Genomic DNA, 23,032 nt, shown 5'->3' on the forward strand with positions numbered 1-23,032 from the left:
ATATAGAAAATTATTGAGAGATAAATAGAATATTTTGTATAATATATCGTACTGAACCCAGTTATAAACATATCCTTATTATTAAGTTGTCGGAGAGTTAGTAATTGCCCTGCAAATACACATTGTTATAAATAGCCACTTCGTCCACGTTACCATGTCAAACAGATTCGGCATTTCGTCATTACCTTGTCAAATATTTTTTTAACGATAGATTTTTAAGTAAAGTGTTGATTATTTTATAATAATGACTGGTCTTATTTTTAATGAAATAGCGAATACAGTTTAAATACTTTATTTAACACTTTTAATAAATTTTTAATTATACTATTTACTTACAAAACTATACTATTTACTTTCAGATACGCAAACGTTCGCGACACACTCCAAGGCAAGTTAGAAGAACGATTGCCACTAATGGGCATAGTATTACCTGAGGCCCTAAAAAAGGCTAGACCACAAGTGCAAAGTATTCTAGAAGCGAATGCAGAGGTTTTAACAACTCCACACGATATATACGCGACGGTGTTAGATGTGATTGATTTGAAACAGTATTGGAACCCGTATAAGATAGCTGGAGCAGATCTCACCAGGGGAATGACGCTTTTGGAACCGGTAATTATTATAGTTTATTTGTGTATTTATATACATATGGTAGTGTTTTTTGAGCGTTCGTATGTTTGTATGTGTGTATGCATGTTTGTTTTTTAATATAATATAGGAGTAGCAGACGAGTATGTATTCCACCTGATGGTAAATGGTTTTTGCGCTTAAAACTGATGTAGTGGCAGAAATAGGTGTGACAGGTGTGACAGGTGGTGCCGCCGGAGTCGAACCACAAAAGGTTTTACCACCTTCAAACTTCACCTAATTACACTTTATTGGTATTTTATACGCGGAGGGTAAAAGGGTAATGTTATTCGAGCTTATGTATGTTTGTATGTATGTATGTATGTATGAACCGGTAATTTTTATCATCGTCATCATCATCATCATTACTGTCCCACCCATTACTGTCCCATTGCTGGGCACTGGTCTCTCAGAATGAGAAGGACTAAGCCATAGTCCACCGCGCTGGCCAAGTGCATATTGGTAGACTTTACATACCTTTTTTGTTAAGATTTCTTAGGTATGCAGGTTTCCTCACGATGTTTTCCTTCACCCTTTAAGTGATAACTAATTTCTAAAAAAGAAGCTCAGGCTTAATGCTAGTAAGCTGTAATTTAAGCAGCTTTTTTATAATAATCATATTTTTTTGTATATTTTTCTAGGTTCCCAAGAATCGTTCTTGCAGTGAAGCGGGTGTAGAACCACATTGGTGCGCCTGTCTATCTTGGCAACAAGTCGCTATATCAGAACCGGTGTTTGATCGCACTGCGAAGGCTCTGTTGGATTATATCAACTCACTCACTGAACCTGTTAGGTATGTATGTATATATAATTAAATGGTAATACCTATAGTTTTGACATTACGAACGTGCTACCTGAACCATAAATCATTTTATCAGATCTCTCGCTCACACTTATAGGCAATTCGGAACTCCCGCTCGCACTTCTAGTGTTGTGTGTAACAACAAAGAGATTTGTCGATGGTCAATATCAGGTAATCATGGCTTTCCATGATTACCCTTTGTTAAGGAAATAATGCAAGATATTTTTTAGGATGTATATCTAATATCTGCTTTTAAAAAACAATATATTAAATGTTATATAACTTAAATTCATATAGTTAGTTACGACCGCGTCGTTTATAGCTTTATCGATATCGAGTTGTGCGGCATTGTCACATTCCTTTGACGTCATGTTTTATGATTCAGGTCGCACGTTTTTCATGGCCCAACTATAAAAAAAAATAGTATGTGTTCGAAAATTTTTGGACATAAATATTTTTTTGAGGTAAAGAGATATTGTAAACAACTCTAAACAACAACAGAGACATCTGTAAACAACTTCATATGGAATAGACATTCTATTTGATTCTCATTATACTTATACTCACAATTGCTTTTTTTTATACTGTAACAATATTCAAATATAATGTAATAAGAAATTTTTAAAATGAAATCGAGTATAAACTACACTATGTTTGAAATATAATGATTACCCAAACAGATAATTTATTACTAATCGTTTTCTTTTATCATATTATTCGCGATGCATACAAAAGTGATAAATATTATTTCATACAATACATACACTCCATAATCTGATTTTATATTATTTATAGAAAATAACATTTTAATAACTAAACATACTATTTCTTTCAGATCAAAATGCATCCCCCGTACACTAACCTCAATAGAATGGGTGATGAGACAACGGCCTAACAGTGGGGTGTTATCATTCGTAGAGGCGAGAGATGCTGATGGCTACGTGGGAAAGTTTGGGAACAAGTTGCAACCAAATAAGGAGAATTATCAGATTAAGGTGAGTTAATGTGTATATTAAAAAGCAGTGATAGCCTAGTGAATAAGAAACTGGGCTTCTTGATCGAGGGATCTGAGGTTCGACCCCCAGACACCTCTGATTTATCAAAGTTATGTGCAATACTATATAATATTGCAAATTAATTATCACTTGCTTAAACGGTGAAGGGAATCATCGTTAGGAAACCTGCATACCTGAGAGATTTATTTTAAAAAAATCTCAAAGGTATGTGGAGTCATTCTACCTAATAAAAGTAATGTTAAGCGCTGCTGTGTTCTAGTTTGAAGGGCACACCCTGTTTAATTTTAATTGTAAGGGAGACATACTTTCCGAGGCGTTCCAGCTTATTCCTCAGGGGTAGCGGCGCATCTGTGTCCGACCTTAGGTAGGAAAATCTGAAATGAAATGAAATGAAAATGAAATGAAATGAAATTGAAATGAAATGAAAATAGTTTATTTCTCTCACATAAAGGTCTTATGTTAAATTGCATGATTACAACATATGAATATTTTAAACCTTACGTAGTGAGAGACTGGTGCCTATTGTAGGTAAAAAATACCTGAATTACAGGTCACCAGTGCCCTCCCGCGGAAGACTAAATAATTTGTGTGAATGCAAGTAGACGTGTGTGTAGAAGTGCATATGTGTGTGTACGTGTACATGTAAGTGTGTGAGTGTATGAATGGGTGTATGATGGGTATGATGGGTATGTTTACATATGTGGTAGAATGTGTGTGCGGGTGTGTGTCGGTTTTTGTGCATTTAACAGTGCATGTATGGATGGATTTTACATTAAAGTACGTGAATTAAGCGTAAGGAATAAGAAATTATGAGATAAATGAAAGTCTCTTGCTAATAGGAGAAAGAAGATCACATTAAATTATGGTATGTAGAAGATTTTCAGTTTCTTGGTAGGAGAGAGTTTTTAAGTAACTAGTAACGATTTTTTTACATTTATTAGAATTTTGTGGGTAAAAATTGAGTTTTGAATTTAGACGATTGTATAGAAAGGGGCCAAGATAACAAAAGAAGTTGCGGGATCGGCTAGTGTGGAATAATTTAGTAGGTGCAACGTCTCCTTTTCTGCGTTTGAATCTTACTAAATCTGGGTCATATACCAGCTGGGAATGCTGTCTGAGTATGGTATTAAGGATAAAGATTTGACGAACTGTTAGCAAATCCCATTTCTTATAAAGCTCGATAGTAGGATAACGGTACGGATGTCCTGCACCGACTTTCAATATAGCACGTTGAGCTCTTTCCACCTCTATTAGGTGAGTCTTGGCCGCACCAGCCCAAGTAGTTATGCAATATTCTATGAGTGATTGGCACAAGGCGTGATAAACCATCGATATGACGCGGCGGTCTGCTATGTGTCGCAAGGTTCTAAAAATATAAATTAACTTACGTAGTCTTGGAACTAAGGCATCAATATGTGGTTTAAAACTTAGGGTCTGGTCAATTATTACTCCTAGATATTTAATATTGTCTACCCGTTGGAGGATTGGGCATGTGCAATTGGGTACGCCACTACAACAAGAATGGATAGTGATTGTTTGAGTTTCCGGGGGAAGTAGATTTGGTATATTTACAAAAGTAACATATTTAGTTTTTTCAACATTTAAAGTCAAAAGGTTAGTTTGCAACCACTTATTAACTCTAGAAAGCCCTAACTGTGCAGCCTCAAATACTTCATCCCAAGTAACACCTCGAAAGAAGAGGGCGGTGTCGTCAGCGAAGGTAATAACTTTACCACCACGGAGATTCAATTGACACAGGTCGTTAATATAGGTTAAAAATAGGGTTGGACCGATTATACTACCCTGGGGAATACCATATTCAGTCGTCAGTTCGTCGCTAAGCATGTGATTGATCATAACACGTTGTTTTCTTGAGGTTAGATAATCTTTTAAAAGTTTTAGGGGGATTCCCCGTACTCCCAAAGACTCTAGTTTAGCCAGAAGGAGGGGAATGGACACTGTATCAAATGCTTTTCTGATGTCCAAGAAGATCGCTAGGCATTTGCTTCTCTCATCAAGGCAACTAATAATAGAATTGACCAGTACATGCACGGCGTCATTTGTGGACCTTCCCTGTCGAAACCCGAATTGGGCCGGTGAAAGGAGAGCGTTTTTCTCTAGGAATTTTATAAAACGACGATTTATTATGCGTTCCAAGATCTTTGACATTGTGGGCAAGATGGAAATAGGCCTGTAGTTGTTAACACTATTCCTCTCTCCGCCTTTGTGAATAGGTTTTATGATAGCTAACTTAAAAACTGAGGGGAATACACCTGATGACAGAGCCAGATTGCAAATATGGGTGATAGGGGAGATGAGAAGATGGAGGTATCTCTTTAGTACTTTAGCTGAAATTTGGTCAGCACCTACGGCACAATTATCCTTCAAGGATAAAATGATATTATAAATTTCTTTTCCATCTGTGGGAAATAGGGCGAAGGAATTAATTGGGTTTGATAAATTTATATTACTATTTGTAGTATTTAAATGAGAAAAAGTCTGAATTTCTTCGGCAAGCTTTTTACCAACACTCACAAAATAACTATTTACACTGTTTAAGCTTCTTTCTTGTTGACCAGGCAGTAACAAAGAATTGGAGTGATCTGTTTTTCGGTTAGAACCACTGATTTTTTTTATTGTATCCCACAGTCTTTTCCTATTATCTTTTGAATTTTCAATTTCTTCCCTCTCATAATTTCTCTTTGCCTTTTTTAGCAAACATGTACAGTAATTACGATAGCGTTTATAGCTTAATAATAGAACTTCATTGCCAGGTACCTTTTTTAATTTTTTATAAAGGTTGTCTCGATGCCTCATACACCTTAGCAATCCAACTGTGATCCATGGTTTAGAAATTCGTTTTCTATTTGGGGTTTTTTTCGTAATCATACTGTTCTTGATAGCCGAGGATAATGAACCTACTAGTAGATCGGTGGCTGAATTAGTATCATGGCAGTCTAATATAGTTTGGAAATTTATATTTTGAATAGCGAGGTCTAACTTCTCATAGTTAATACGATATCCTATACAACTAGTGTATTCTACGCTTGATTTATGGTTAAGACTAACGGCTGTGCTTTCGTGATCAGTAATCGATGTTTCAAATACAAAACATATAGCATCTGACTTAGTTTTAATCATGATATGATCTAGGCACGTGCGTCCGTGGGTAGGGGTATTATGGCCTGGGAGAATACAATGGCTAGCCAACATGTTTTGATATTCATTGGATCGCTTATCGGTAGTTATAGGTGTAATGTCTATATTGATATCACCACAAATTAAAATAGAATTGTATGTTTTCAGGTTTAGTAACAGAGAGTCCAAGGAACTGATAAAGCTAGTAGTATTTATTTCACTTGGTGGGCGGTATATTCCTATGATACATATTTCATTATTCACTTTTAATAGTAGACAGTTGGCATCATTAACGTTTGGTTCCTCATAGGTAATGTTAAGACTACTTTTATAGTATATTACAACCCCCTCGTTCTGAGTTTTATGTTTAGTTGTAGTAATATAATTATAGTTGGGGATATGGGGTATATATTTGGAGGTAGGGATCCAGCATTCAGAAAGAACTATTACATCCCATGTAACTTGAGATCTCGCAAGAAGCGTTATGAAATTGGGCATATTACATGTAATACTACGTATGTTTTGGGCAATGAGGTTAAGACGGCTATTTTTTGGTATATACTTTTGAACATCTTCGATGTTACAATTCACGTGTTCGGCTGTCTGTACTTGGTCCAGATCTATGTTTAGTGCCTCAACATCTAACATTATCAGTAGGAGTGATTAGTATATTTATTGTACAAGTCGTCACGAAACACATGTGACGATAGGGTTTTTATAAGTGAATAAGTTTGGATCTGGTAAGTACTGGGCCGCGTAACGTGAAATATAACAAGAATTGATAGTAATTGGGATTGATGTCTTTTTTGAGGGAAGTATTTATGTACTGTATGTTTGCTCCGCATTGATAAATGTTGTGTAATTGTAGTGTGTATATGTTTTAAGTAATGTTTTGTGAAGTGATATTGTGATTTAAGTGTCTGTAAGTTATGTTTGTGGTGGATATATGTGTGTGATTGTAAAAATGAGTACAGTGGAGATAAACTATGATTTATTAAGTGGTAATAATGAAGTGTATGAATTTTAAGAGTAATTCGTATGTTTTTTAAGTTATTGTGGTAGTAATCATTATTAGATAAAAGACACAAAATAAAAAGTTTAAAAATAACATGCATGCTAAAACATAAAAAGAAGATTAAAAGTAATAATAGGTAATTTGATGCTGTAAGTAACTGAAATACTAGTCACAATAAAAGTTTGTTAAGTTCAGATTCTTCAGTAATACGAACAGGGCTTGAATCTTCACACTTCTTCACGAAAATCCTACCGTTTGAAGTCCAAGTGGCAAATATTTTCTTGTTTTTAACGTTTAGGCGAGTAGTGTAAAATAATTGTCTCGTTTTACTTGTAAGGTATTCGGATATATATATATACGAATATGATGTGAAGGACCTAGTATATTAATATGTTCCGTTTGTAATTGCGGCAGATTTTGTTCCCTTTTTAATTTGTTGAAGTGTTTGTAGCATTTTAACATCGCTTCCTTACGAATGGTCGTGGTGAAATCGACTACAACAGCCTCAGTCTTTCTTCGATAAATATCTTTAATTTCCGACTCTTGAATTGGAGAATCAAGCCCTATGGACATCCCAATGTTTTGAACAACGGAGATTAGGTCTTTTTTATTATTATTATTTACTATTGGCAAATTGTGAATTTCGATCATTGTGGAGCACGATTTCTTTTCAATCATGTCAAGCTGAATTTCTAATTTATTTATACGAGTTTTATATTGTTTATTTTCATCTTTGAGTTCTTTTATTTCTAATTGAAGTTGATTGTTCTGTTGAGTTAAAGTAGTTATAGAATTCTTGATGTCTTGGTTTTGTGTCATTATAGTCATTAGTGCGTTATTTAAGACCTCAAATTTCTGATCTTGCTGGTCTCTCATGTTCAAGAAAAGATTTTTAATTTCAGGCAAAGATGACGATGGATAATCAAACTCTTCGAACGTACGTTTTTGACGTTTTGTTACGTTTAGGTACAATTCTTCCGAGACTGCTTTGCTTGTAATATCAAGCGCTGAATCTGAATTATAGTGTGTAGTTGCATTTGGAGGGTTTAAATTTCTTATAGTAGCACTCGGTGGAGAGCGTTGCACCGACATCGTTGGAGTGTTCGTTGCTTAGGCCTAAATGATCTGATTTGAACGATGGGGGCGTGGCTTCCGTACTTAGAAGCGGCGTATGCGCACAACAAGGACAGATGATAGATGAGCGAGTGCGATAATCGGAGATCGTCCTGGGATTGGTGTTAATTGTTCATTGCGTTAATGAGAGGGGCCAACTCACATGCAATTATCTCGGCAGCGCTCTCGCTTACACAGTCACTATTACTATTATAACACAGCACTGTTAACAGTATGCACTCCTGGTAGTCCATAAGAATTTTTTGAGTTTATTATTTGTCACTTTGAAATTATTTGACACAGAAAACACGTCTGCACTGTGTAAGGGCCGCGGGGGAAATCTAATCCTATCTGGGGTTGATTACAGATGTCCATGGGCGGCAGTAGCCACTTACCATCAGGTGGACTGCATGCTCGTCTGCTACTCTTATATTATAAAAAGGAAGTTATAAGTTAATATATTATTGTTTACAGATAGTGGTCGGTCCCGGTCGGGGTGTGTATGAAGCTTCTCTCACATACTTCGTGAAGGAGAATGAATTTCGAGTCGACAGCAGAGACATCTCCAGAACCAATGCGTAAGTGCTAATTATATATTTAAAAAAGGACACCTTGAATTAATTCATTCATTGTTGAGAATAAAATTTAAAATTTTCTTTGGAGTGAAAAGTAAACCTTTCTTTAGAACTACATGTTTAGAATATAAAATATCTAAAACTAACAGTTTACGTTATTACTGTGCGTGTGGGCGTGTGTATGAGAGGCGAAGTGAAAGGGAGATATTTTAAAATTTTATACTCTCTCACTCTTTCCCTCTATAAATCAAATTACACCAAGTTTGATTATTTGAACCAAGCCGCACTTATTCGAAACTGGGAACTAATTCACCTATTAACAGATTGCTAAGACAGTACAATGCACTTTCGGCCTCTAAAGATTCCATAGACATATTTGGGGACACACTACTTAAATTTAAAATAAATCTATAATAAAAATTGTTTTTATTGTTTAAATATATATATTGCATAACACGTGTATATTTTAATAAAAAAATATATTAATCTAATTTTATATACATAATTTGAATAATTATTTAATTTTGAATAACGTTATGTATGATTTGTTTTAATATTTTGTATTATATCATTTTGTATAGAGAAACTTAAGTTGATTCAATATTTTGTGTAAATTTAAACTATTAGTAGTATTGTATAATCTTTTAAGGCGTCTATTTATTACATATGCCGTGCTCACCTATAATTGTGGGGACACGACCTTTTATTCTCTACTTGTTATCTTTGTGAATTGTTATTGTGTTTTCTGCGTTGGTGAGCCTTAATTGAATAAATAAATAAATAAATAAGTTGGCCCCAGCAGTAGTAGACTATAGTAAGCAATGTTGTATTGCTATACATACATATTAAAATGCGTGCTAACTTTTTCTAGGTTAAGTTAAACATGATAAAAATAAATACTTAACTAATTTTTTTGGTTAGCTCAACTTTAACATGATTCCAATATTTATATACATAAAATTTATTAAAAATAACTAATAAATTGATATGTTTTATTTCAGATATAACAACGAGCCGAGTTGCATCAGTGATACACATCCACACCTGAATATGTATTGTTATTGTAACGATTGAATAGAATTAAGTTAATTAGTTAAGTAACTTAAGTTAGTTTAGTTAGTAACTTTCTAGTCCAGTAATATATAATCGTGGCTGGTTTAAACCAAAAATAATACAAATTTGACAAAGCGAAAGTATTTAGTAAGTAAATTGTGTGAATGTTCAGAGGAGTGAGATCTGGGATTCGATTCTCGGATAAGATTTTTCAAAATTGTGTATGTTTTTGACTTTGCGTTTTATGGTAAAGGAAATGTGATGAAGAATTCTGTATGAGAGATAACATAATATTCTCAAAGTGTTAGTATTAGTAAGATATGTCTGAGAGATGCAATGGTTCTCAAAGTGTGACTTTAATACAATTGATCAGCTTATTCGCTACTTAAATAATAAACTGTTGATAATAAAATGAGATTTTCGAAAATATGAAAAATGAGATTAGGTAAAAATCATCAAAAAATATTTTTGGTATTTTTTTCTAAAAGTATTGTTTTAAATTATTAATAAAATAATGTGAGAAAATATAGGTTTAAATCTCAGAGCGACAGATCTCAAAATAGATCGAACTTTGAATATGGATCACAAAGAATATGTGATATAGAAATAGAAATATAATTTGTGCATTTAATTAGGTATTTCTTAATTATATTATATTTTCATAAGATTTTGTTATAAAACTAAACAGTATTGTTTATAATAGGAGTAGGCGGAAATACAGTCCATCTGATGGTAAGTAATCGTCGCCCATGGACATTTGTAATCAACCCCAGATAGGATTAGATTCCTACCTGAGGTCGGCCACAGATGCGACGCTACCCCTGAGGACTAAGCTTGAACACCTCGGAAAAGTATGTCTGCCTTCAAACTAGAACACAGCAGCGCTTAACACTGCTGTTATGAGGCAGAAATAAGTATGATCTTTATACTTATTTCTGCCTCATAACATTGTGCCCTTGATTGAACCACAAAGGGGTCTACTTTCAAAGTATATTGTGTACTTATTCTACTTATGTGTTAGTTGATAAATTATAATAATTGTATATATTCATTGAAGTTATACTTCTTTTGGTACGTTAAAGAAAATAAATCAGACTGTATGTTATTACCGTGGGTCGGAGTTGCGAGAGCCGATGTAACACATAATTTATTCTTAGTTACTTTCGTCCATTGGATGTTTGTTTAATTAAAATTTGTTTGAATGCGTCAAATATTTTCTTTATTACGCCAAAGAAGTGTAAGAAAGTGAAGTGTTATGTAATTTTTAGATTAAATTATATTTTTATATACTAAAATCTCATGACATTATAATTTGCTTTAACCTATATCTAAAATTACATAAATTGTAAACTTGACTCATTTTTAAAGGATTTTATTTTAGTTAACTTGTATGTCTCGAAAATTTTGGTAAATTTGACCCTTTCCCCCCCCGGTATCCGATTGAGCTGAAATTTTGAATCTTTATATATTTATATATTTCTTATGTGCGTGTGTATGTCACTGAACTCCTCCTAAACGACTGGACTGATTTTGATGAAATTTGTTGTGTGTGTTCAAGGGACTCGAGAATGGTTTAGATTTACAATTTAGTCCATAGGAAAAGGTTCTTATATATAAAATTCTAGTGTCACAATGTTAGTTACCGTACTCCTTCGAAACGTCTTTACCGATTTTCACCAAATTTTATATGCATATTCAGTAGGTCTGAGAATCGGCTACTATCTATTTTTCATACCCCTAAGTGATAAGGGTTGTTCATTCCTAACATTTTTTTTAATTTATATGGCAACAACGTTTGCCGGGTCAGCTAGTGTATTATATATTTGTATCGTATATTTCTTATGTAAATATTATTTAGATAAAGTATATCGCGCATAAATATTATTTGGAAAGTAATACAGGTTTGCGTTTTAAGATGTAAAAAAACGGAAGTATTTATGCATTTTTAAGTAAGTTATATGTAATGAAAAAAATGACGTTGAATAAATATATTCATAAGTTTTAAATATGTATGTAGCATCGTGTATGAAAATTTTTAGTAAACAGATTTCTGAAACAAATGCAAGCTTTGTAAGCCTATTAAGTGTGAATTAAACGATTTATTTCAATATTCAATCGAAATTCAATTTAATTTAAACTTTAAAACTTGAAGTACTTTCATGAGAACGATAAAAACAGTCAGTCAGTATATATAGAAAACCTGCTTACCTGACAAATCTAAAATAAAACATTTCAAAGGTATGTGAAGTCTACCAATTCCCACTTGCGCGGGACATTATGGCCTAATCCTTCTCATTCTAAGAGGAGACCCGTGCCCAGTTGATGATGATGATGATATATAGAAAGTAATCGGCTCTTGCCTATTATCAATAATAGAATTGATCTTTTTGCTTACCAAAGGTCGATATTAGTAAAACAGATTGATTATTGAAATCCGATTAATTATTAAATATATAACGAAGACAGTGCTGCATATGGATTTTTGAATATTCATCCCTTGAGGGGCCAAATAAGGAATGAAAGTTTGTTATTTTATATAGACAGCGTCATTAATGGATTTATGTAAATTCATCCTCTAAGGGGCCCAATAAGGTATGATCGCTTATAAAGAACGACCTTTTGCCCGCGGCTTCGACCGCGTTACGAAGTAATATTTTCATCCCCTATTTTATTCCCTTGGGGGTAGAATTGATCAAAATCCTTTCTTAGAGGCTGCCTACGTCATAACATCTACCTGCATACAAATTTCAGCCCGATCTGTCCAGTGGTTTGGGCTGTGCGTTGATAGATCACTATGTCAATCAGTCACCTTTGAGTTATATATATTTAGATGTAATTTAACACATGTAAACATCAACTTTAATTAAAATTTGGTACATTGTTTTGTTCTTTTGTTGTTACAAACATAGATACATTGTAATTTGTTTTGCAAATAGTGAGATTTCGAACTAATAAGATTCATTAGATATAACATAATCTATTTTACTATTTTTTTCTTGTACGAAATCTTTAATATATTAAACCTTTAATGTGTTATTAACTTTATTAATTATCTATCTATCTAATGTTTTGTCTATCGAAGTAAGTCGTTTGACATTTCCAATCCCATACATGCCATTTGACATACTAGACATTTTCAAATTGCGATCCTTAGTAGGCAAAACATAGATAGATTGATTTTTAATAACGGACGTTAGTAGTATAGTCCGCGTAAAACTATTAGTCCGCTCTGAATATAGAAATGAATCGCGTCGCCATAACCGGCTTGCAACAACTTCAGAGCAGACTAGCAGTTTGGCGCGGACTATATCAGAGATTATTCCCTTTATAAATCTTATGCCTCTATATAACTACTTTAGCTGTTTTTCTTCAGAATGAGTCAAATAAAAATAATAATCTCTGAATCACATAATGTTCTAATTGCTGATAAGTAGGCAGGAAATCTTTATACGCACTATTAATAAATAGTTTAGTTTCGCGATTAATAAGCATTTTATTGCGTTATGCTTGAATGAATGGAAATATTTGAAATATATTTCGATGTTACACGCCAGTAGTTCTAAATTTGTGGTTTGTGACCCCCTAGGGGTTCATATGAGTCGAGATATGGGGAAAAGAAAAATAATAAATACGTGTAAGTTATTTGTACATAAGTTTTAATATTTTAAAACAAATTATTTTATTTCAATTTGAACGCGAATTGTCACCATGTTAAGAACACTATTTATTTTTAGTATAATAATTAAAAAATATATATTTAATGAATATGGAAGTTAATTTTAGTTCAAGTATTTTTAATACGGGTACAAAGTTAATACAATAGTATTTTTGCTCTTAAACCATTTAGCATTTTTCTAATTAAAGTTCTTGAGTCCCCCATCCTCTCAGGGGTACGACCTACATGTTGAGAAACACTGGCCAAGAGCTTAGATAAATACTCGATGAGTGTAAGAATATAATAAGAAGTCATAATGTTAAATATAATTTTAAGTTGAAGTGAAGTTTCCTATGTAAACTGTAAGTGTAATTTGAATAAATAATAACTATATTAAAAGATTTCTTTATTTAAATACAGTACCTGTCTGTCTCAAATTTAATTCGGTAAAAGACCAATTAATAAATTACTTCTAAAATATAATATTTTTAAAGTTCTGCTTTGTGTGTTGTTGTGTTTTAGTGTGGCACGGAGTTGCGTACCCTGATTTAACACATAATTTGTTAGAAGTAATTTGCTAAATTAAAATTAGTTTGAATGCATAAAGAAAATATTTTATTATTTTGACCAAAGAAATCTAAATTCTTCTTCAGGTTACAGATGTCATGGACAATAGTAACCACTTACCATCATTTACTTACTACTTCTTAAAAAGTAGTTAAAAGTTATTCGCTATCACTGAATTTTTCTTTTCTACAGATCAATAATGATGCTAAAATTATGGATTCGATCGAAAATGAATATAGCGTGTATTTTATTTACCATCTTGTTGTGTTTGTTGTATTACTTGTGTTTAATCAACTTAAATACAGAACATACGCTGGACATCAATGAAAGGTAAGTTTTGTATCGACGTCGTCTTAATATTCAATTTAAATCTCATTTATTCAAAATGTACTTATATAGAACTCTTTTTAACCGACTTCAAAAAGGAGGAGGTTTCTCAATTCGTTCGTATATATATACGGTTGAATTGAGAAACCTCATATATACGTTTTTTTTAACTACACAAAGCTACCACCGCTTCGGATAGTTTTGATATGAAGAAAAAGTAGGGACAGAAACTCCAGTGCTTGTGCAGTATCGTTAAAAATGTATTAAATAATAACAATCCCAATAATTAAATAATCGTAAAATGATTTAATAATTATTGTAATATTTAATGTTAAATACTTAAAAAATGTGGTAAATTTTGTCGATTTTACACATATTTTTCATTACTTTATAAATTAACGCACATAAATTAATTTCGTTTCAGACAATCTGTTATTGAGTAAGTAATTTTGATTTTTTATTTCTTTAAAACTTTAGACCCCTTTAGGGGTTATGATTGCAATTAAATGTTTTGTACTGAACTATATTATAATATAGTCTTTGTTAAATGTCATATTATATTTGTCAGTTGTTATGTAGGTATACTGTAGTATTGTTCTTCTATGAGGTATACTATTATTTTGTCAGGTATATAGAACGGAGATTACAAGACGCTTTAAAACAGGATATAGGCACTGGATGTGAGATTCCTAGGTTAGACCCATTCGCAAAGGAAGTGATGCAATTCGACAGGGAAATGCCCAAAGTTGTGTGCCAGGGGACTGATTGGGTGAAATGTTACGTAGGTATAAAAATTATATCTTACGGGCTTATATAGTAACCAGGCTGTTAAACATTAATATTCTTCGTTTAGCAATTGTCGCAAAATAAAAACATCTATAAACGTGTGGACAAGTCACAAACGCTTGCGGCATTTTTCCTTTTTATTTAATAAAAAACAGACATTCAATAGGAATGGGTACAAGCGATTAAAAACTTACAGTCAAACGCTCTGTCTGCACATTCAAATTTGTGTCGGTTTGTGGAGGTTTGGCAAGCTTGCGGCAATAGTTAAAATAAACAGTCTACTGGTAGGTGTTTTGATAATATAAGCTAATGTGTTATGTGATGTGTGATATGTCATAGGTACAATAAAATTAATTTTCTTCGTAACAGAATTCGGAGTGTAGAGTGGTGAAATCAATATTAAAAACGATGAAGGGTATAGTGTGTGCCTACAGCGATATTATATATCAGAGTGATCAGAAGTACATTCTGGCCGAACCAGTTGAAGTGCGTGGTGACGAAGGCTATACGTTGATCAAGAGTGACCACGTGAAGGTGGTGTGTATTGGAAAACATAGGAACAAGTGAGTCCCTTGTACAGGGTGAATTTTTAAAACGGGCCTTCAGGGCCAAATCGGAAACTATAAGGATTAGCGAAAAATGCTGAAAGGAGTTACGAGGCCGATTTTGATAAAAACTAAAACTGCATCATTACTTTTTTAAAATAACTTTTTCCCTAGCCGGGAATCGAACGAGTTCATTTTGAAAAAAAATGCACCCTCTATATTATTCCACTATCTGATAGTGTTGCTTATAAGGATCAAAATCTGGGAAGTAATGCTAAATGACAAACTAAAGGAAAAGCCTCAATTTTAAGAAAATACATTTTATTTTTATTTTATTTTTATTTGGGAAACATACAATATTTAATACATACAGTAACTTTCACACAGACATAACAAAAATCAGCAAAGTTTCCACTAATAAATAATACATAAAGGTTTATAAATGTAATTGTTTACACTGTTAGGAGTAGGTATATTGAAATAACAAAATATATATACAAGTAAAAAAAAAAAAGAAAGGAAAAAGTAATTTGTTACATAATGCAATTTTCAAGAGTCTGTTTCAGTTCCCGCTTGTATGCAAGTATTGAGCAATTAAATATGTCCAATTCTTGTAGATGTTTGTTATAAAAGTTTGAGGAACGATATATGAAAGTATTACTTGTGTATTTCTTTTTACACAACGGTACGTGAAACAGACTTCTACAACGAGAATGAATTCGGGGGCATCTCAAACCAATAGTGCTTAGCATGAAAGGGGATTCAATATAATTATTTAATATTTTGTACAAAAACATTTGGTCTCTCTCAATTCGTCTAAGGGTAAGGGGTGTAAGCACTGGCACATTGTTGAATCTAAACTTAAGATGTTTTAAATATAAATTAAAAACTCTGTCTATTCTATTTACTTGGTCCTTGTATTGCGGGTTCCATACGACAGATCCATACTCAAGCAGAGGTCTGACGTATGAGTCAAATAGGCGCGAAAGTGTTGAACTTAATTTAAAGTCTCGACTGACTCTTAAAATAAAACCTAGCATACGGTGGGCTTTGGATATAGTATAATTTAAATGTTCATTAAATGTCAGCTTGCTGTCCAAGATTATCCCTAAGTCTTTGTTCTCAGTTACACGAGTTACAGTGACATGGTCGATGTTATAATCAAATTTTACATAGTTTCGATTTCTAGTAAAAGTTATTATGTTGCACTTCTTAACATTTAGCTCCAAATAGTTATTTTTACAATATATTACAAATTTATCAAGGTCTTTTTGTAACTTTTTGCAGTCAGTGAGGTTCTTAATTGTTTTAAAAAATTTCATGTCGTCTGCGTACAATAAAATATTGGAGTGATTAAATATGTTGATTATGTCATTAATAAATAAATTAAAAAGGAGTGGAGCAAGATGAGATCCCTGAGGCAAACCGGAAGTGACAGGGAGAAAAGATGAACAAAACCCTTTAATTGCCACGGCTTGGCTTCGCTCGCGCAGATACGAAGCAATCCAGCGTAGGAGATCTCCGTGTATACCGATTGATTCTAATTTGCGTACCAAGACCGAGTGTCTGACTTTATCGAATGCCTTCGAGTAATCGGTATATATAGTATCCATCTGAAAACCACTTTCCATGGCGGAGGTAACGTGATGCACAAATTCACACACATTGCTCTCTGTTGATTTTTTACTTATAAATCCATGCTGCTGATCAATAATTATAGGCTTTAAAAATGGAAAGATACAGTCATATATAACACCGGTCTACAGAATTTTTGAGCATGGGTTATACACACGTTATTTTTATTGCTTTTATACCTAGAAATAAGAAAAAGGCCAGAAAATTGTTCTGAATTTACTTTTATGTGTACAAATTGGAAAATTCAAATCAATGAAAATATAGGGTCTCCTACCAAGGACTTCCGAACTTTGAAAGTTGATAACGGTCATCTTATTGTAGCTACATCTGTCAAATTAGTTTTAAGTTATTCAGTTTGTATTGACACATTACCATGAACGATTATAGCATTCAACAACACGAACAAATAATATTTTTTTTGTATAAAAAAGCTATTCTGTTCGGGCAACGCGTGCTACAATCGTCCGCTACCGCGTGGTCGCCATAATCGTCCTACCGAAAGGACTATTCGCAATCTGGTGGATAAATTGACGTCTACTGGGTCAGTAAATGATTGACTAACATCCGTATATCAACGAAACGGAAGATCTGCCGAAAACATCGCCGCTGTCCGTGAGAGTGTGCAATAGAATCTGAGACAGTCGATTTCCCGTCGCCTATAAGAACTCTGCCTTTTGCAGACCATAACCATAAAAGCCGTGCGGACATTTGAACGATGTTATATTCTACACATAATTGCAGCAATAAGTCCTTCAAACGAATAAAAAAATCGATAATATATCACACACAATTTGTTTTATATAATTTTAAAGATAGGAAATGCTCAATGAAAGACCCTATACATGAAAAATGGACACAGTTGATTTATTAAAAGATACACAAACATCAATTAATTAAACATAAACATTCTTATAATAGAAGTTTTAAAATAGAATCCAAGTATTTATTAATGAACAGTCGTTGGTAGATCCGGATAGCATGTTTTCTTTGATTTTAGTGAATTCACAATACAAAAATAAGAATCTATGCGATGATCACTGAGGATCCTTCAAATTTTTGCAAACTTTTTTTTCCACCTCGATACCAACCTACAATAAAACGTACCGTATTATAACCTAATTAAAGTTATTGTAAAATAATTATTAAAATAAAAAAAAAAAATATAAACTCACCGTCCAGAATATTTCTGCAAGTGTTACATGACACAATATGTGAGGCCCATATTTTATCTCGATTTTTAACAGGTATACAGTATACAGATGGAAGTAAGTTAGTATGCCTCGGAAATCTCTAAATTTGTACATAAATCGTACTTTTTCTCTCATACTTTCATAAATTCGCCACAAATATAACGAAATGAGTCGGCGTCTCGTTTACAACTTCTCGAAGTCATTTTGTACAGACTGATACAATGAAAAAAAAATGAATTACTTTATTCCACTGAAATAAGCAATCACTTACTTTCGTACACAAGGAGCGATGCAAGAAACACTACACTCCGCCCCCTTGCCACTCTTTTGACAACGTTAATGCGCCAAGACCGACTTTATTGGACTCGAAAATAAAAAAAATGTTAAATTGCTCTAATTTCTATAAAAGCAAATATTTTCGATTTGTAATTTCATTTTTTTATATATATTTGCTTATATTATCAGAATATATTAAGTAAAACTCATGCACAAAAAAAATTTAAAAAATTGTTGACCTATGTAATCTTTTCAAACAATTTGGCTATTGAATTAAGTTTTGAAATAGGTCTATAATTTGCAATGTTTTGTTTATCACCGTTTTTATATAACGGAGTTACATAGGATTGCTTCCAAACCTGAGGCATCTTGCCGGTCTTCAAAGATAAATCGAACAGAATGAACAAAGGTAAAGATAAATTATTGTGACATTTTTTCAGAAAGATTGGTGGTAAATTATCTGGGCCTGATCCCTTGTTTATATCTAAGTCCTTTAAATACTTATCTACGGTCTCTACTGAAAATTGAATGGAGCTAATGATTGTAGAAGTAGAAACGGTATTGCAATCAGACATCTGCGTGGTGTCTAAATCAGGTTCAAAAACAGAGTGAAAGCATTTATTTATACATACATATTTTTTCATATTAATTTGGCATTTAAGTTCCCGCCATTCATTAATTTAAACATTTCGTCTATTAACATTTTTTTTGGCTCAATGTTTCTAATGATTCGAAATGGACGTTTTGTTTCCCAATAATTTATATTTTTATGTCCGACTTAGCTAAGGTTATTTTTAGGACCAATAAAATAGATTTACTTGCTATGGGCGGAGTTTCGTTTAATACAGATGTAAAGTTGACAATTTGCGAGAATTACTTTTTAGAGTCAAATCCGAGTGATTACTAAAAAAAGAAATATAGAAAATCATATTTAACGTTGAAACGAAGTTGTAAACAACAAACAATAAGAATTTATTATTTAATCAGTTATCCTTTTTCATTAAAAAAATAATCCTAAAAACGGCGGTAATTTATTTGCCAAACTATTACTTTCTCATACTAAGCCGTATGTCATAGTCATAACATCGAATAATTAGTTGATAAACCAACAAATTCTTCAATGGTATGACTTATGTCTATTTCTAAAGAATTATACATAAATCATTTGTTATGTATAATCCTTAAGGATAAGTATGGCAATGTATGTATTTTCTTCAAAATTTTCCTTTTCCTTTAATTTGTCACATAACATTACTTCCCAGAATTTGATCCTTATAAGCGACACTATCAGATTATGGAATAATATAGAGGTGTCATTTTTTTCAAAATGAACTCGTTCGATTCCCGGCTAAGGAAAAAAATATTAAAAAAAACTAATGATGCAGTTTTAGTTTTTATCAAAATCGGCCTCGTAACTCCTTTCAGCATTTTTCGCTAATCCTTATAGTTTCGGATTTGGCCCTGAAGGCCCGTTTTAAAAATTCACCCTGTATATATATTTTTTATAATATAGGAGTATCAGACGAGCATGCAGTCCACCTGATGGTAAGTGGCTACTGCCGCCCATGGACGTCTGTAATCAACCCCAGATAGGATTAGATATTCCCACCTGAGGTCCGCCACAGATACGCCGCTAGCCCTGAGGGCGAAGCTGGAACGCCTCGGAAAAGTCTGTCTCCCTTACCACACCCTTCAAATCGGAACACAGCAGCGCCTAACACTGCTGTTATTAGATAGAAATAGGTGTGGCGGTGGTGCCGCCGGAGTCGAACCACAAAGAGTTCTACCAGCTTCAAATTAATATATATAATTTGTGGCATAAAATTATATAAATATTCTATTGTTTTAAAAATGTAATACCTTTAGTAGTATCTTTTAAACTGACATCATATTTCGATTCAGAAAATTATAAGAAAAATATTCTAACTGGCATTTGTTAGTGCCATCATAAATCTATATAAAATAATCATATTTCACATCACACCAACAATTATGCAATATTGCGTTATACTCAAAGTATGGAGATTATTAATGTAATAGTAATGTAATTATTTGTGTTTCCTTATAGTTCTGCTTTTTATTTTAGATTCTCAATTACAGTAATGTAACGTCAAATTGGGAAGGTCATAGTACTGGGATCAGGTCTACATTACCAAGGGTACCATCAAAAGGCAGAGAGCATAGCCTCAATGTACTGATTCTTGGCTTCGACTCGACATCTCGTAACGGCTTCATACGACGCATGCCTAAAAGTTACAGGGTACTGACGGAGGTGTTAAAAGCTACTGTGCTTAAAGGGTTTGTTAAAATACCAAATACTTCTTGGCTTTAGGGTTTTTAATATAATCTATATTTCTTATTAATTTTATTTTAATTTGTATCTATAATCATTATACGCGTCCAATTTTAAATACATAGGTATTTAGAGAAAAATCTGTTAATAATTTTTTCATATCAATTTCTCTAATGAGACAGATATAATTATCATATTTAGATAGCTAGAGAGCTAGATAAATTTTAAAAGTTGAGCTAAAATCAAATATTTTAATTTTAGGTACAACATAGTAGGCGATGGTACCCCAGCGGCGTTATTTCCTTTACTAACTGGTAAGACTGAGTTGGAACTTCCTGATCTTAGGAAGTTCAAATATAAAGGATATATAGACTCCATGCCGTTTATATTCTACAAATTGAGGGATGACGGGTGAGTTACTACTCAATAATAATAGTTCTTCTCTTTCAATCGATATAAGAGTTATAGGGCGAATTTTTGCAACTCGGCAACAGATAGTGCTACACGAGTTTTCTAAACATCTGGCTCATATACCCGACGACCCGCGTGGCGGAGCGGTCATCATACCGATCTGACGCATAAAGGGTCCCGGGTTTGATCCTTGGCCAGACAGATTTCTAAATGACGAATTCAGGTTTCTGTTTCTGGATGTTTGTGTATTTGTCTCTGTGTGTATAGGGCCCACGATACAAGGAATCCTAGTGTGGGGCTGTGAGTGTAGAAAGCGTTTATATACAAACTTCAAGTCGAACTTAATGCAGGCATAGGTGCTTTGTCCCTGGAGTTCCGGTACTAGAATAGGGTTACGGTATCCCCTGCCTGTTGTAGGAGGCGACTAAAAGGGGGCTTCCGGGGTTGCGGATGGCAAGAGTGGGAAGCTCGAAGCCAGCTCACTCGGCCAGCAACCCCGGTATCGACGGCGGTATATGTGGTCGCATACAGTCGTGAACACCAGATGGTGTGGTGAGTTTCAAGCTCACCTGGGCGGAGCCCGACGGGGCAACGCGCCAAGTGGACTCCGGTTGCGTTCCTTTGGAGATCCCGGAGTCCTCTACGCAGCGCCGAGGACGGCCACCGGGGGGGGGTTTTAGTGCGGTAAGAATCACACATAACCCCGTGCCGCTCCCACGGCGTAGTACGCGTACCTTTTGATGGTTTCCCCTCGTCAACAAAAAAAAGGTGCGATTAGGGGAAGACCTCTTTTTACCGAAGTTAGTTTATTAATTAATTTTGTTTTACTGTTAAATATTTATTCATTTAAGGTACCGTACTGCGTACTTCGAAGATATGCCCTGGATAGGCACTTTTCAGTACCGTTTCAATGGGTTCCTCCGACAGCCAGCTGACCATTACCTTCGAGCATTCTATCTGGAAGAATCTAACAATGGCAAGAAATGGTTGACGGGGAAGCAGGATAAGTACTGTGTTGGAGATACTCCACAGTATAAGCTGATGCTTAATATTACTGATCAGGCAAGGCAATGACTCCATCCAGGATATAATGATATGCCAGGTCCAATATAAATGTAATAAGAATATTTGAGTGTCTAATATTTTTAAAATATGTTTTATACCATTCTTAAAGTATGTATATAACAGTATAGCGCTGTTTTTGCGCGAAGTCAATGAAATGGCTGTGATTAAACAAGCTTATGGTTGGAGATTCATGTAGAAGGTTTGGAACGTAAATTTTAGAGGTAACAATACACCTATAGTGGATTTGGAGTGTTACGTAATAACATACACAAATGAAAAACAATTGCCACTCATATAGACATATAAAATCGGAAAATAGCAGAAGCTATTTCTTCCCATCTTATATTTAAAATCAGAATCTAGGTATAGTCCGCGTAAAACTGCTAGTCCGCTCTGAATATAGAAATGAATCGCGTCGCAATAGCAAATTGTATAACTACACCTGCTTTACAACTTCAGAGCGGACTAGCAGTTTGACGCGGACTATACCTATGTATAACGGTCCGTAGTAAAGATCAGTTTTCCTTTCCAGTTCTTGAACTTAAATGGAAAACGATTTTGCTTCACTTTCATAGCAGACATAACGCATGACGACTTTAATGTAATATCTACCGCTGATGACGACGTCGCAGAGTTTCTGAAGACATTTAAACAGTCTGGGCGAGCAGAGGACACTCTTCTAGTGGTCATGGGAGACCATGGACCTAGGTAATGGGTAATTTGAATCTGGTCAATATACTGATGAATCTCTACTGATTTTATATCTCTTCTCAAATTCCCGAACAAGTTGAATTTTCAAAATCCTGTGTGTATTTTAATATATTTAATGAATCATCAATTTACTTTAAATGGGAAATGTCGTGTGGATAACTACACTCCTAATTTCATAATATAATGCTATGTAAATCATATGAAGAGTATATATATCATGTGTAAAGAGAAA

At 33.7% G+C, this 23,032-nt stretch overlaps 2 protein-coding genes across 9 annotated transcripts in view; both read left to right on the forward strand.

Moving 5' to 3' along the window:
• Nucleotides 1-10,542, forward strand: part of LOC140745777 (uncharacterized) — a 35,587-nt gene extending 25,045 nt beyond the window's left edge. For all 8 annotated transcript variants that reach the window (XM_073077673.1, XM_073077674.1, XM_073077675.1 and 5 more), the window contains 5 exons: nt 360-612; nt 1,269-1,420; nt 2,265-2,424; nt 8,186-8,289; nt 9,288-10,542. In XM_073077673.1, coding sequence (XP_072933774.1) covers nt 360-612; nt 1,269-1,420; nt 2,265-2,424; nt 8,186-8,289; nt 9,288-9,360 — 742 coding nt within the window. In that variant the 3' untranslated portion in view covers nt 9,361-10,542. The remainder of the gene's footprint in view (nt 1-359; nt 613-1,268; nt 1,421-2,264; nt 2,425-8,185; nt 8,290-9,287) is intronic.
• Nucleotides 10,543-14,234: 3,692 nt separating this feature from the next.
• Nucleotides 14,235-22,794, forward strand: LOC140745740 (uncharacterized). The gene is made up of 6 exons (XM_073077633.1): nt 14,235-14,239; nt 14,516-14,669; nt 15,044-15,237; nt 20,421-20,618; nt 20,875-21,024; nt 21,876-22,794. Exons 1-6 carry the CDS (start codon nt 14,235-14,237, stop codon nt 22,096-22,098), a joined length of 924 nt encoding a protein of 307 aa, XP_072933734.1. The 3' UTR covers nt 22,099-22,794.
• The last annotated feature ends 238 nt before the right edge of the window (nt 22,795-23,032 follow it).

Source organism: Epargyreus clarus, unplaced genomic scaffold (genome assembly GCF_041222505.1).
Source record: "Epargyreus clarus isolate Ecla_fem2 unplaced genomic scaffold, WU_Ecla_fem_2.2 ptg000011l, whole genome shotgun sequence".
Classification (NCBI taxonomy): domain Eukaryota; kingdom Metazoa; phylum Arthropoda; class Insecta; order Lepidoptera; family Hesperiidae; genus Epargyreus; species Epargyreus clarus.

What these genes read in the sequence shown, in the direction of transcription:
- LOC140745740 (XM_073077633.1), top strand. An exon ending in CTGATTGGGTGAAATGTTAC is followed by an intron (nt 14,670 to 15,043) that starts GTAGGTATAAAA and finishes TCTTCGTAACAG; the next exon opens with AATTCGGAGTGTAGAGTGGT. An exon ending in ATTGGAAAACATAGGAACAA is followed by an intron (nt 15,238 to 20,420) that starts GTGAGTCCCTTG and finishes TCTCAATTACAG; the next exon opens with TAATGTAACGTCAAATTGGG.